This window comes from Perissodus microlepis, chromosome 6 (assembly GCF_051167445.1).
Source record: "Perissodus microlepis isolate ML-2025 ecotype Zambia chromosome 6, ASM5116744v1, whole genome shotgun sequence".
Lineage (NCBI taxonomy): Eukaryota > Metazoa > Chordata > Actinopteri > Cichliformes > Cichlidae > Perissodus > Perissodus microlepis.
The window spans coordinates 37,112,593-37,128,462 of NC_140466.1; the positions used below are offsets into that span (position 1 = coordinate 37,112,593).

Below are 15,870 nucleotides of genomic sequence, written 5' to 3' on the forward strand. Positions count from 1 at the left end.
CAGACACGTCTGAATTGATTTCTGGAAGTAAAGAGCAGATGCTTTTGTCTCAAAGGCATCAATTCCCAAAAGCTCTAGTGTTTTTCCCTACATGTAATGCAATTTGTCAATAAAAGTTTTAATCCTGAAAACAAGGGAAGACTTAAATGTTGATGAAATTAGTTTGGCCATTAAATTATTTGGTAAATCTGATAAATTAGAGAACACATACTGCACAAACATTGGAAATCTAAATCAATGTATGAATATGTGGTGGTATAAACGATGCAGTCCCCAAAACATTCACATAAAACTCACAGGTGAAGCAACATCAGTTATTTCATTACAACGTGATGTTCAGGTGGGTCAACAAAACCGCTCAGAAATGACAGGACAACAAAGGCAAATTTCCCCGAATCTATGTCTTGATGCATGCTCAGTCATCCAGCTAAGTAAATCCCAAAAGGTTGATTCTGCTCATCTGGACGTAACGTTTTCAGTGGGGGAAACATTTCATCACTCATCCAAGTGACTTCTTCAGTCTCACGTAAATGGTTGGGAAAACCATTTACGTGAAAAGGGAAAGACCATCTCTGAAGCGAGGAAGTGGCCTAAGGGTTCATCTTTCGCCATCTTACAATGCTGTGATTGCAGCCATTCCCCAACTCTCTGTGAATGGTACTCATGGCCATGGAGCAATGGTCTTTGATCAGTGGTTGTTGATCAATGGTCATGACAATTTGCATATTAATGATCAAGGAACTGACCTCACAGCCCATTGTTCATTTAGTGGTCTAGCTTCAGTCATTTTGCAAATGTACTGTTTATAAGGTTGGGGAAACCCGCAGTCAGCTGAGACTGAAGAAGTCACTTGGATGAGTGATGAAACGTTTCTCCCACTGAAACCGTCCAGATGAGCAGAATCTAGTTCGACTGAGCCAAAAGATACACTGCCAAAGTCCTGGTGTCAGGAAACAGGACAGCACCCCCAGCAGTCCCATGTCCAAACTGTTTGGACTGCACATCAGGGACATGAACAACATAGGCAGGCGGTCGTAATATTCTGACTCATCTGTGTGCAGGACTAAAGGAGCACACTGCACAGTTAACGATATATATGCAAACAGGAAATCCTTCTACTATAAAACTGCATTAAAACAAAATCTTTTGAAAATGGCACTGAGAATTTTGTATTTCAATTTGTCATAATCTTCAATCACAAATCTGTATGTGTAATTAATAGAATAATTACTGCAGGGATAAGCTCGGTTAGTTTTCCATACTAAAATTTTGTTTAGTTCATCTTATGTTAAAGGGCAATTTCATGGGAAATATGGGCTTACGTTTACTTATTGATAACAACTGATCACCGAATATGCTGAGGGCGGGAAGTGAAATATACTAGGTGATACTGCCATGAAAAAACTCTGTTCATGGCAACAGTGAACAATATGTAACAAGCTAAAGTGTATTTGTATGTAGAAAAAAACTTAACTGGCTCATGAGTGCTTCCAAGACACAAGAAGCTATTATAATATCATTAATCTGAAAACACAATTGGAGACAGACATCTGCATTATTCAACAGCACCCTTCAGTGGGCAAATACTGTCACTGCATTTAAGGGTACTGTGTGTTTGCTGCTGGGCAACGAAGGCTTCAATTTCAAAATCATTCCAGCCTGAAACTGAAACACTAATTGAAACATTAACTCAAACAAGTTTTCTGTAGAAAACAGAGGTTTTAATGCAAAGTGGATAATCCACCAAGGAAACCACTGTACACGCTTAGCTTATTTTACACTAAAATACAAAAACAATCAGGTTACCACAGTTTACACCACATGATACAACAATAGTCATGGATTAGTTAGCGCTTAGACAACTGAGAAAACTTAACCCAATAATGAATTCAGTAGGAAAAGGTAACCTGTTACCATGTGTGTGTGTTTGCCCCCACCCCATTACAAAGGAATAAGGTGCACACGAACTTCTGGAGTAAAAACTAAAGCTCCGCCCACTTTAGTAAAACCTGGATTTATCAGTGTTCCAGCTTTCTCACAGCACACAAAGAACTCATCAGTGACCATGCACCGCAAGCAAGCAGTCAACTAAATGTTTCACATGTATTATCTAACAGACACGCAACACTGAGACTTAAAACATCTATTGTGTTGTGTTTCACATATAAAACAGTTTCACATCATAAAGACGGTCTTCCAACACAGAGGCATATCTTAATTCAAAACAAGCAAAAATTAAAAAATTCAATGGAGTTCTCCCCTTAAACTGTAGAAAAGTGAAAAGGAAATCCCAATTTAGTCTCTAAAGACTGTTAATTCTATAAAGCAAAGAGAAGGCAAGGTTTCAGTGTCCATCAGTGATGTTCAACAGTTCATACACTTTCATCAAACCCATTGTAACAACATCCACGGTACTTTCAAAACAAGATGCAGCAGAAACAGCTTTCCAACACCATTTTTTTAAAGAAATCGTGGATTTGGAGAATTGTGCAGTTAGGAAATTCAACTGCACATTTCTCTAAATTTTAAACCAGCACTTGTAATTAAAAAAATCTAGTAATGTAATCTGAAAATCTGGAACTGTTGTGCTCGTACTCACAATATAATGAACTGAGCAGTTAAGCTGATCTGCTTTTGTCTCGACAGATCAGAGAATAAACAATAAAAGGAACATAACAACTTATGCACTCAAATAAAAGGCAAAGCAAATAACATTACTTATTGCCTGTGTATGTCCGATCTTTGAACACTGACCAACCCTTTTTAAGAGTTTATAGGAAGATAGATTGCTTAAATTTTACTTTTAACTTTTGTGTGAGTTACAGTTTTATTAAGTCATGTGTGTTATGACATCACAAACAGATTTTTTAAAATATTCTGAAGACAAACATGTTTACAGACTCGTTGGTGCTAAAATAAATAAATCATCTGTAAATCACACTTATGTGCTGGCACGTGACTGCAAGAAGTCTTATGTTTTAGCATTTTGTGATATTAAAATGGTAAAGAAATGAACTGTAGCTGCTTTCTTACTGTAATAAGAGTCATAGTGGAGTAAGTACTTTCCCAAGAGTAGGCCAAAGACACTAAACCCATTACAATAAGAACCTGACTGTAAAAGACTACTACTCATCTTAATCAGAATAACCTTAAAAAATAATAAAAACAAACAAACAAAGCCAAAACCTCCATCCTTTCAACTTTCCTTAAACCAACAAATCTTTGACCACCTTTATTAAAAGGCGCTGTGCAAATATTTTATTTTGAAAGTTTAGTGACCGCTCAGCAGTTCCCATGTTTCCCTCCCTGCAAACTGTGGATTTGGAGTCTGTCTGCAGCAGGAGACCACCACACTGACAAGTGTAGGAAAACACAAGATGAAGCAAGCAGCATCTGGACTTTCAAGTTAATAGAATTAGTACAGCACCTTTAAGAAAAAGAACCTGCCACAATATATATGAAGAATAAAAATATATATATTTTAGCTCCCATAAAGCATTCAGAGAATGCAGCATTTCATATTTGACCAGTGAGAAGTATCCCAGTCACTGGTTGCATATATTGGGGGGAAAAATAAGGTGACCAGCTCACTGATTCTGGATCAGCAGCACAGCACAGAAAAAAAAAAAATCAATGACCCAGTTACTGTAACCCAAGAGTTAAAATACGACGTACCAAACATGTTAATGACGTTTATAAAAACAAAGTCTAAAAACATATAAAAACAACAACATACTGTACAACATGTATACATATTCTATACAACAGACTGTAAACACAGCTATCCAGTGGTCATGTATTTTGATACAGTAGCTAGAATGTTAAGTGATGACTGCCACAAGCAGGTCCAACAGCAAAGCCAAACCAAAGCCAGGATCCTGTTATTGATTGATACCATTCACATTCAGGGAGAGCTGGGTGATAACCCCAGAGGTTAGTGGCAAGCGACACTGTTCGAATGGTTTAAAACTTTTATGTGCAAATTTAATTATTCAGCAGATCAAACTGGATGGAGTAGACTTTTTTTCCTGTTCAAATTGTAACACATTGCAACTGGTTATCAAGTCTGCTCATATTGCACTTGATAACCAAAATAAACAGCTAATCTGAGGTCTTTTTTTTCACCTGAATTAGTTGAAATCAATTCAAACAAATAAACTGAAGGACCAACAGTTTTCACTGATGGAAGCTAAAAAAGAAAAAAAACTATCATGCATGTTTGTAATAGTTTGTAAACAGTGCAGTAGACAAAGAAACTTTCTGACATTGGTTTGGCCGTACTGACTAATTTTTTCACTGCTATGCATCAATAATGCTCTGAAAACAAACCAACAAAAAAAGCAACAATAAAGTTAATACTGCCAAAGTCCTGTCTGAGATGAGGCGGTGTGGGGCTTTACACGGAGATCTCCTGAGAAGGAGAGCAACACAGCCTGGAATCTGAGGGCGAGTCCTTCTGAGAGATGGATGGAAGAAAAAGAGGTGGAAATGTTAATGCTGGCATTCAATCATAATACTATGATTAATAATACTATTTCACCCATACAACCACCAATAATACAGAGGAATCATGAAAACCGCAAAAGCAGAATGAAACGTTACAAAAACAAAATGCGTGCCTTTATAAATTAATAAGTATTTTCTAATAACGCAAGTACCTACAAAATTATAACCATCAGTGTTTAAAATGGATGTGATTATGATTATTCATTATCTGCTTCTTGCATTATCTCTGCAAGAAGCAGAGATAGTGCAGGTAGATGATGTGTCTAACTGGTGTCACCCATCCACAGCAATGGACAGTGGACAGAGGTGAAGATCAGAGAGCAGGTAGGGTGGAGTGGGTGAACACATACGTCAAGGATGACAGAAGGAGAGCAGCAAGAGTTTACAAGACCTGGTTTGGAGACAGTAGCACTAACAAAAAACACAGGAGGCTGAACAGGAAGTAGCAGATTTTTATTGGGAGAGATCAGAATGGATTAGTAGTGAGTGTATGAGAGGGACATTTCCAGCTGAGTGGTTTGACAAAGAGAGGCGAGCTTGAAATGGTTTAGACATGTGCAAAGGACGAATAGTGCATGTATAGCGCAAAAGATGTTAAAGATAGAGCTGTCAGGAAGGAGGAAAACCACAGAGAAGAGTCAAGTATGTAGTGACAGAGAACATGCAGAGGGCTGGGATAGGGTGAGATGGAGGAAGACGATCTGCTGTAGCAACCCCTAAAGGGAGCAACCAAAAGAAGAAGAGACACGTCCTCTTTATCGTCACTAAAAGCCAAATTCATAAATGAAATTAAAATGTGATTAATTCCACAGCCCAATTTAGTAATGGAGCCCAATATGCTTTGTTTACACTGATGGTTCCGAATTAAAAAGCTCAGTCTTTTAGGTTGGAGAAGAGTAGATGAACTAGACAAGCAGATGAAATTCCCATTTAGACGTGACAGACTCTAATGCACGTAATAAATCTTCATACATAGTATTAAAGATAGGAAATGAAAACACATCTAAAGTTAATCCTGTGCAACTTCCTACAAAGACAAACAAACAAAAAAAAAAAAAAAGTAAATATGGAAAATGACAGTCCTAACACACAAAATGGAATTATTTGCAATAAACAGTTTTTCATTAGTGCCTGGAAGAAAAATAATTAATTAAAATTTGAACATTGACTTTTAAATATATATTAAGCAAAGACGGGTGGATGATGAAATACCTTGGAAAACTTCAGAGCTTTGTCTTTGTGAAAAGCAAAATCTGGGTTTTTTACTACCAGTCCTGCTTTTCCCAACACAGGACCGCTCAAAGGACTGTTCACCTACACACACACACACACGAAACAAAAGTATCACGGTTTGACATGACAGAGTCCTGGCTTTAAATACCATTTATTAGGGCTGCACGATTTTGCATAAAATGAGAATCACGATTTTTGGCTTAGAATTGAGATCACGATTCTCTCACGATTTTCTTTTCCAGTATAAATATTTATTGCACTTATTAACTGCACATCAACTTCGTAACAGTTGAGACTGAACATAAAAACAATAAATAAACATAAAAACAACAAATGTCTCACATTTTGTCGTTGCCGCAAAATGTTGTACAGCTTGAAATTCCGTCTCCACCGTTGCTCGACGGTGCGTGTATAGAGCAGGTAGTGCAACAACAGAAAAATAGTTGCGGGACGACACTGTGTAGCGTTTGTCTAGGGTGTTGATCATTTTCCATATCTTTGGTCAGGTGACAAGTAATAGCCTCCGTAATTTCTTTGTGCCTGCGGGAGTTCGACGTGTATAGGGAAGCGCTGTATAAGGTTCCCGTTATTGATGTTTGGGTGGTTGACCGGGACGGATTTTCTCCAGTCACTTTCTCGTCATCCCCGACGTGCTCTCCGTTGTTTTTTCCCTGCCAATTTTAGCAGCCAGCTTCTGTATCATGTGGCATAAGGCTCCGCCCTTGTCATTTGTTGAGCAGGAAGAGTGAGCGCTTGTTTTCATGCAGATTACGTCCCGGATCAAAATGCGGTACAATCGTCGTCGTCTTTTTTTTTTCTCTTTTTTTTTTAAATCGTTGTCATTTGGAAATGAGATCGCACATAAGTATGAATTGAGATCGCGATTTTCTAACGATTAATCGTGCAGCCCTACCATTTAGCACATGATGTTATCATATTTACAAGGAAAAGTGAAATTTTGTGCTCCACAGTTTTGTGGGTAATACAAAAATGTCAGTGTTAGAAAAACAAAAACAGACTTACTGCTTGTAAGATGTCGTTCTCTTTATCAGATTTTCTTACAGTTCTGGTGAGAGCATCAGGAGAGATGTGTCTGACTCGTCTCTCTGCTGTCAGCTGCTCCCCTCGAGCTTTGCGCTGTTACCAGAGGAGCACGGGGCAACAGTAAGAGACAGGAAAAGTTACATACGGATATGTACAACTTCATTATTAGCACTACAAATCAACCTGTAGGCTCTTTGATTTTTCCATTAATGCCTTTTTTAATATTTATATAATATTTGGTGATCACAGGTTTTCTGAACTGTCTTCCTTCTTTATGTTAATGCATATAAATTTTCATAAAAATCAAGTTTAATTCTTAAACTTCATTTCTCAAGACTTCCCAGAATTATTTATTACCTTGATGAAGCCACCAAAGGAGCGGGAACGCGGGTGTTTCTTGCTGGGAGCTGGAGGGACCTGGCTGCCCTCATTGGTACGTGTCCCAGAGTTTGTCTGTTTGACTAACTGCACACAAAAACATCACATTACATTTTATTTCAAAAGAAACTGAGCTGTCAGATTTTAGTATAGTAAGAAGACCCTTAAGCGAACCTGTCTAACAAGTTTCTTCTTCTTGGCAGAGTCTGGCATGTTGTGGTGGACGTGTCTGAAGAGCTCCTTCAAAGCCTCCTCTGTATATTGGTTAGCTGGTGACTGACACTGCTCCTGAGAGCCGGGGCCCAGAGCAGCTGCCCTCTTCAGAGGTAGTACTGTCCGCTGCGCAGGAGAGGTGCTGGTCGCCAGAAGCTCCAGATCATCCTGACAGAGCACAGGACAAGTCAGACTGTACACTTGAGGGCACACTGTTTGTATTAGAGCCATTACTGCACATTAATGCAGCCATTTATTCTAAATGCTTTTTAAGGTTTCACACATAATCACACTTGGATGTATCAGGTACAATTTGGGGCCTCAATTTGACATCAAACCTGCCCTGCTAAAACCAAACCTGAGCATAACCATCTCCATACTTTTCACTGACTGTAAAAAGTAAGAGGAAGTGAAGAAAACAACTTAAAAGTTGTCTTTTAATTTTTATTGTCTTTTCAATTAATTTATTGTTCCAAAATTCAAAAGCAGGAGAAATGCAACATAATGTGAACTTGGTTCACTAACCTTGGTCTGCAGAGCCTTGGTCCCAATGAAATGCATTCTAGCGTATTCCCGCAGGTAGACTGGGGCCTGAACAACATACAGCAGAAAGATGTGCCTCACTAAACCAGTAACATGACATTTTTAAAACCCTGATTCATTTTCAAAATGTTCAGCTGTTAAGTCACACGTTTGTCTATAATCACCCTGAAGAGTTTCTGTGAGTGTTTGATGAGAAAAGCCATGCTGCTGTTTAGTTTCTTCAGATTGTCTTTAAGGTCACCAGCTGTCATCTAGAGCAGGAGAACAGAATGAAGAAAATATTTAGCAAATCTTACCAGTGTAAAAATGCAGGTCTTTTAACCTTCATAGGTTATTGTCATGAAAATGTAGACAAATGTAGAACAAAATGTATTTAACAAGCTTTTCAAATCTCTGTAATATAAGATCTGATTACATGTTACATTTTTCTAGGTTTGAATCAGCCTCAATGTATTAATTTATTATTTTCACTGATGCTGCTTTTTTAAATTGCCCAAGTTCTAACAACATATAACCCCCTCCAATAAAGACAAAATGTGGGGTTTTTTAGTCTGTGTTACAAAACATGTGCATTCCCTTAAAATCCATCAGCATATCCCAAACATTTGATTCTATTCATGTGAACGTAATGTTTTCAGTGGGATCCATCAGGATACTCGCCATCCTCCACTCCATGAATGACTGATGTAAAAACTATTTAGCTTCCAAAATGAGCAAGACACTCTTGATCTATAATTTGCAAAGTTTTTATTTCTTTTTCTGAGAATCTTTAATATGGAGTAAATTATGACCCTTACATGTCTAGGCCAGAGGACGTGTGGAGCAAACATGAGGGCCAGGTTGAAGGAGGACATCTTGTTCTTGTCCTGCTGCTTGGCGGTGTGGTAAAGCAGGTCCAGCAGCAGTTTGAGCAGTGAGCGGTTGGCCTGAGGTAGGAGCAGGAAAAGAAGCTGCAGGGCTTCAATCTGACGCTCCTTGTTGGGCATCGTGGTCTTGTTGCCTTGTTCATCAAACAGAGTCATGTCTAGAAAAAAGTTATTTAAAACAGACAAAATAGATTAGAGTGGCCATGAATTAAAAACACAAATGTTTCACCAAAAACATGACAGAATTATTAAATGAGAAACTCTTAGAAAAATTGTACCTCTGTTCTAAAGTGAGAAAATAAAGGTATAACCAAATGTGTGTTTGTTTATATTCCTACCAGCTATTTTGAGGTGAGCATGAAAGTGTCTGTGTGTCAGCAGGGGCTCCGGCAGCTCTCCCAGGAAAGTCTTCAGCAGCGTGGCCGCATCGTTGGGATGAAAGTCCCCAGACTCCAGGTTGAAATCAGCCCCACTGTTGAGGAGCTCCTTCAGGGCCTGCTGTCGAACACTGTTTCCAGGCACCCGAAACAGTCCCTCAACGTGCAGATCTAAGTGTGCAAGACCAGAATAATCGAATGTCATCATTCTGGATCAGTTTAAGGATTCACCATTCCTGGATGGCATCAAAACAAGTAACACAAGTAAATAAAACAAGTAAATAAAAGTCAGATCCACTACATAAAAACTGAATTCAAATGTCTGGCACCGCAGAAGGAAAAATTATTGTCCCTCAAAACAGATCATTTTCCGAATTGTACAGAAATATTTTGGATTTAGGGCAAGTGATGTTAACCAAGAACAACTAGCTTGCAACAATGAAGTGAAATCCCCAATGCAATTGCATTCCACGTGGCCAAAGATGTGTGTCCACTACTCACACGGAGACACAAAGGCTTCAATAAAATGGTCAATTTACTCAGACAAAACAGACGTTATCCTGTTCTGTAATTATTTTTCCAAAAATGGAAATACTTCTACTCTATGCAAAATGATCATGGTAATCGTTTTGCACATAATTGTGCAACCCTATTTAATATGGCTGATTGGGACAGTTAATGCATATGGTGCATACACGTATTCAATTTGAAAATATGCTGACTGTTAAAGTCTTTTAATAATCACCACATTTAGCAGGATATTTCAAGCTTTAAAAATAAGTCAGTTTTTTCTTTGCGCTTGCACTCAGTGTGTTTTGTCAATGTATCTGAACAGTATGAAGAAGTTGTGGCAAACGTGTAGTAAGAGTTAACATATAGTACATATTAAATAAAATTTGCAGTGCTAAACTTTCAAAACTGATTATCTTGTTATTCTGCTCTGAATCCAAGAATGTACTGCATGATTGTGACCTCAGGAGAGTTTGTCTAAAAGAGTGCACAAACTGAGGAAGCCTCTTCACAAATGAAACACGGCCAATGTTGCAGCCAGTGTAGTCGCTTTCTACATGAGCGAAGAGGACATGGATGTATTAACAACTGATTAAGGAATCTGCAAATATCATTTAAATCACTCACTTTTACTCAGGTAATCAATAAGCTTGTACATCTGGGCCATGCAGCTTTCTGTCAGACAGGTTCCAAACACAAGGCCCTTATCTGTGAAAGCATGAAAAAGGAGATACTAAAGATTAAAGCCCTCTCAATAAACTTGCATATTCTGCATGTGCTTTCAGTTTTCACCACAGTCGTAACCTAGCTGAGTGTCTGACCTTTGCGTTTAAGGAAGTTGAAAGAACGGAAAAATCCTCCATTTCCGCCTGTTGGGGTCTTGGGGCTGTCCTCTCCCAGAAGCTGTGCAAACTCTGACCCAGGAAGATCAATTAGTCTAGTAATGTTACTGAGCACCAGCTCCAGGAAAACATCTGGGTTCTCATGGCGGAGTTTCTCGACAAAAAAGTCTGGGTTGAAGATGACTGGTGGTCGGCCAGCACGAGAAGCCCCAGGAGATTCCTCATGGTTGATCACCATACTGTACACTGTATTGCTGAGGAGGAGATGCATAAGGTTAACACATGCTTGCATGTGTGAGGAGGACACTTTACATTTAGATTTAGCACTTTTATCCAAAGGGCTCTGGAATTGGTGTCTCATTCAACTATTTGCTGATACACCCATAACAGTGAGTCACCATCCAAGGTGGCCTTAACAATTTGGGATTCACAGTTTCACCCAAGGAAATGTTAACATAAACAGCAATAAGGTGTACACAAACTGTCTTATACATCTGATCTTCAAAATTCAACATCTCAAGCAAAGTTTGATAAGAACTTTAAGACAGTAAGCTACGGCAAACAAGACTACTTTGTTATTTAGCTCGTTTTACCCTCTGAAGAAGGTGAATGCACACACAGACACGCGGGACAGTGATAACGTGTATATTATAGATGTTAACCTAGATCCATTTTAGCTGATGTGAATTAGATCAGCCCAAATACATTATGTACATTCAAGCCACTCAGCTAACATTGCTAGTGCTTGATGTTCCCACTAGTATCCGATAATATTTTTAGACGTAGCTATACATTTAAATTGCTCCAAAACTGTAACTAATATAATGTGTGGGTGTTTTAAACTGCATTAAGACGACGACAAGCAGATGACACGCTGCTGTGCCGCTACACTAAAATGACCGAGCTTGTAGAGTGGCAGTTTATCACTCTCATTAACATAACGCGTTCTTAGCAGTTTAAAAACTCCATAGTTCAGCAATAAGCGTAAGAAATGCTAACTCCTCGTCTGTGTTAATACCAACAAAATATAAAAAACCTATTTCGTTTTTACCTTCTTTTTTCTGTGTTTTCATCTGCAGCTTTACTTGTAGCCATGTTCAGTTTGAATCCTCGGCTGTTGTCTTCTGGGCACCGCCTACGTCGTCAACCATTGGTGGTTGTCGAACTCGGGGCGTGACACGATGGCCATGATTTGCATGTCTCTTACTATGATTGGTCAGTTTGAATTTAGGTGTTAATAGAGAGGAAAACGATATCAGTAAACAAACAGAGCTGAATGAACTAAATATTCAGCTCATTCAGCTAAATACATCCGCAAATTTTACATAAAATAACAGCCAGGCGTCAATTCTTTTTTTTTTTAAATTACAGTTACTTTTGTCAAGTATGACCTTATTGTAATAATAATAATTATTATTAATAGTAGTAGTAGTGATAGTATTAGTAGTAGTATATATATATATGATTTAAAATTGCCCATAGGTGTGAATGGATCTCTGCCACGACAGACTGGCAACCTGGTGTACCCAGCCTCTTGTCCTATTGCAGCTGGCATAGGCTCCAGCCTACAGATTGTGGAATTGGGTTCTCATTTTTTTCTAGATGATTGGGCACCGTGGAGAAGAAGAGAAATTTAGTTTGTTGTGAAGAAGTTATGTGGAGCAGTTACAAAAGTTGAAAAGTGATCATATAAATGGGGGTTTAAATTTTCAACTGATAAGACTAAAATATTGTTTTTTACGAGGAAAAGAGCTGGTAATAGTATCAACCTCAAATTAAGGGAACAAGAGTTGGAAAGAGAACAACCTAAATTTATTGTATTTTGGTTTAATGAAAGGGTGACATGAGCTGTAAATATTAAAAAAAAATAATACACACGTGCATATTAAACATAATGAGGAAGTGACAGAAATTCTTTGAAAACCATTTACATTGGATTATTCAGGGCAGTATTATATCAGTGCTCCATATAATTCAGCAGCAGGTACAGGTCTTCATAAATTCAACAATATCCATTATCAGTCTCTAAGACGCTCCATAAGTGCATTTAAACAACCCCGACAGCAACATTACAGGAAGTGATGAAAAGAAAGAAAAGACACGCCACTTCCATGGCTACAGGTGTATCAAATAAAGCACCTAGGCAGACTGCTTCTACAAACATTTGTGAAAGACTGGGTTGTTCTCAGGAGATCAGAGAATTTGAGCGTGGCATCGTGATATGTTGCTAGCTGTGCAACAAGTTCAGTCATGAAATTTCCTCGCTACTAAACATTCAACTGTTAGTGGCCAAAGGGATCACCAACTTTCTGCAGCGTCAATCACTACAGACCGCCAAACTTCATGTGGCTTTCAGATTAGCTCAAGAACAGCACGTAGAGAGCTTCACAGAATGGGTTTCCAAGGCCAAGCAGCATCCAAGCCTTAAATGCAATGCAAAGCACCGAATGTAGTCCCTTCTATGTCTAGGGTGTTCTGTATAATGTTTGATCATGATTATACATTTTTATTTATTTTTTAATATTTTTTCTACAGTAAAAAAGTAACCTTGTATTTCATATATTTCTTACACAGAACATGCAAATAAAGATTTGAAAATATTTTGTAGCTGTTGTTGAAGAGCTGCATCAGAGGTTGCTCTGCTGTGACAGAGCTGCTGCTGAACAACAAACTAGTTGTTAAGTTATGAAGTTAATTTCCTTCTCATAAACAGTCTTTATGACACAGCAACATGACTGTTTAGTTTTGTTGCATTAGTGCTTTGTGCACTTTGCAATGCAATTACTTCTCTGCTTTTCTGTGCTTCGAGACATCACTTCTGATGAGTGTGTGTTTAATGTCCACAGTGTGACAAAGTGGATCTGTAGTCAAATCCATTCATTGTTAAGTTGTTGTTTTTTTTATCCCTACCTATTAAAGTAACTCTCTCAAATTACACCAGCCAGGAGCGCAAGATCGGAACAAATGAAAATTAAAAGAATCAATTCATTCAATTCAACACACTTTTATTAAAATTTACATAGGTAAAGACCATGTGAGACATTTGCAGAGTGCAGTAATCACTGTCACAATGCGCATTAGGCAAACTGTTGAAAGAGTAACACTATTGTGGTGGTTGGATGGCATGTCTTTCTGGTGACAAATTCCACACTAAATTCAAACATCGTCTGTGGATCACGTTGTCATAAAATATATACAATTTTCAAGGTAACTGTGTGCCACAGATTTTTTAATTCCTATTTGGAATTACTTTACTTTAATTTAAATATAATTTAAATATTCTTCTCCTGAAAGTGAAACTCTGACAAATACACATGCCATAAGGCCAGTGGCAAAAAATACTTTTGGTAACAACTGACAGGGTCACAAAACTGACACTGTGCCTCTTCAGCCTACATGTTCCTTACATTTTTACATGCTGTTGCCATTTAAATAACCTGCATAAAACAACAGGATTCCTGGAGCATTTAAAACTAGGTCACTGGTTGGCCCAATATTAAAGGAGAGGATGCTAAAACATTAAAAGCATATGGAGTCTTCCTTCAGGAATGTTGCAATGCTATGGAGGAATTGTAGTACTTGGAAGAGTTAAGCATGCTAGCTAACATGAAAATTCAGATTCAGAAGTTTCCATTCAAACTGAGAGAAAAATGGAGAATAAACACAAACAAGATTCTTGAGAGGACTGACCAAAGAGCATGTCTTCTAGATATTGGTAACTTTATTGAACATCAGATTAGGATTATACCAGACCCAGTTTTTGGAGATATACAGGATTTACAGCTGCAAAGGGAATCATAAAACCTATTAAATCTCAAATAAAATCACAGTTTAAAAGAAACAGCTTTGTCACTCATGTTTCTCTTAAGGATGACTGTAAAATTGCTTCTTTCCAACATGAAAAGTCTCCTGTCAAATCAAGCTTTTTCCTGTCTGTATTGTGTACAGGATGGTCATATGTTGAAACAATGTCGACAGCTAGGAAAAAGGTCACATGGGGAAAAATGAGACTTTATAAAGTCTTTATCCTGTCTTCCTTCTCTCACCCCAACCGGTCGCAGCAGATGGCCGCCCCTCCCTGAGCCTGGTTCTGCCGGAGGTTTCTTCCTGTTAAAAGGGAGTTTTTCCTTCCCACTGTCGCCAAAGTGCTTGCTCATAGGGGGTCATATGATTGTTGGGTTTTTCTCTGTATCTATGAAGCGCCTTGAGGCGACTTTTGTTGTGATTTGGCGCTATATAAATAAAATTGAATTGAATTGAATTGAATTAAAGTATAACTGACTGTTTGACTGCACAATACAAAGTCCTGCCTATTGAGTGTAGTACCAGCAAATGTGACAGAAGAGACTTCCCGTTAAAAGGTTTCTTGAAACATCTTCAAAAAACTAAAGAAGTCGATTCACTTTTCTCTTTAAGCTCCTTCGATCAGGTTGAATAGAATGTTATCATTTAGAATGGAATATCATGAAGAATCGTATTTTATCATGCAGAATGTAACATTATCGTCTAAAATAGAATGTCAAAATATGCAAGAAAATTTCATCTTGTCCAATGAAACATACTCAAGTATGGAATGTCACAGTGCCAAATTAAATGTCATCATATACAATGGAATGTCATTGTATAAAATGGCATTTTATCATGCAGAATGGAATTTCATTGTCTAGCATGGTAAATAATCATGTGGAATGGAACATCATCATGTAGAACACAATGTCATAGTGAACAATTGAACCAAATGGAAAAACAAACAAAACAAACAAACCCACCAACTTTACACTCTGAACCACTGAACAAGTGAAACGTATAAATGAAATTGATGATTTACTTTAGTGAAGAACAAGGTAAATGGAGCTGTGATAACTGGGATATGTATTGAGAACACCTGATTGGAGGCAGGCGTATGTCTGTGATATGAAAAGGCGATAACCCTAACTTATTGCTCCTGCAACTACTTTTTCAGTAGTTGCAGGAGCAATAAGTTGCGTATATCCTCTTGACTAACATTTCATAGATGCTTTTTTCCCTCTTCTCATAAGTCTCCACAAACAGTGACTGGTTGGTGATTCGTCATGTTCAATGAGTCCAACAGGTTTTGCATTTGTGGTAAAAACCTGTTGTGGCTGTAATTTGGTGGTCTGTATACAGTTGCAATCAAAGCTCTGACTGGTGATTCAACTTTGAGGACAACAAATTCAAGGTCAGTCACATTTTGCAGGTATTTTCAGGCCTCAGCTCTAAGAGTTTTCTTATAGTACAGTGCAAATCCACCACCATTTACCTTTGCCAAGTCTGTATGGTTTGTGTAAGAGACGTGTCTGCTGTATTGTTCCAGCTGGAGGGAGAATGAGAGGATCC

General features: G+C 38.1%; 1 protein-coding gene across 2 annotated transcripts; it reads right to left on the bottom strand.

Annotated features, from left to right (window-relative positions):
• Nucleotides 1-1,699: 1,699 nt before the first annotated feature.
• arhgap19 (Rho GTPase activating protein 19) lies at nucleotides 1,700-11,663 on the bottom strand. 2 transcript variants are annotated; one of them, XM_084932186.1, is made up of 12 exons: nucleotides 11,564-11,663; nucleotides 10,492-10,766; nucleotides 10,298-10,378; nucleotides 9,122-9,331; nucleotides 8,715-8,941; nucleotides 8,082-8,168; nucleotides 7,900-7,965; nucleotides 7,336-7,542; nucleotides 7,141-7,248; nucleotides 6,763-6,876; nucleotides 5,719-5,820; nucleotides 1,700-4,453 (listed from the first exon to the last, which is right to left on the bottom strand). In XM_084932186.1, the coding sequence occupies exons 1-12, from the start codon at nucleotides 11,605-11,607 to the stop codon at nucleotides 4,397-4,399; spliced, it is 1,578 nt and encodes a 525-aa protein (XP_084788312.1). In that variant the 5' UTR covers nucleotides 11,608-11,663; the 3' UTR covers nucleotides 1,700-4,396. The 2 variants fall into 2 exon arrangements, with proteins under 2 accessions (XP_084788312.1, XP_084788311.1); XM_084932185.1 differs by having other exon boundaries at nucleotides 1,702-4,456.
• Between the last annotated feature and the right edge of the window lie 4,207 nt (nucleotides 11,664-15,870).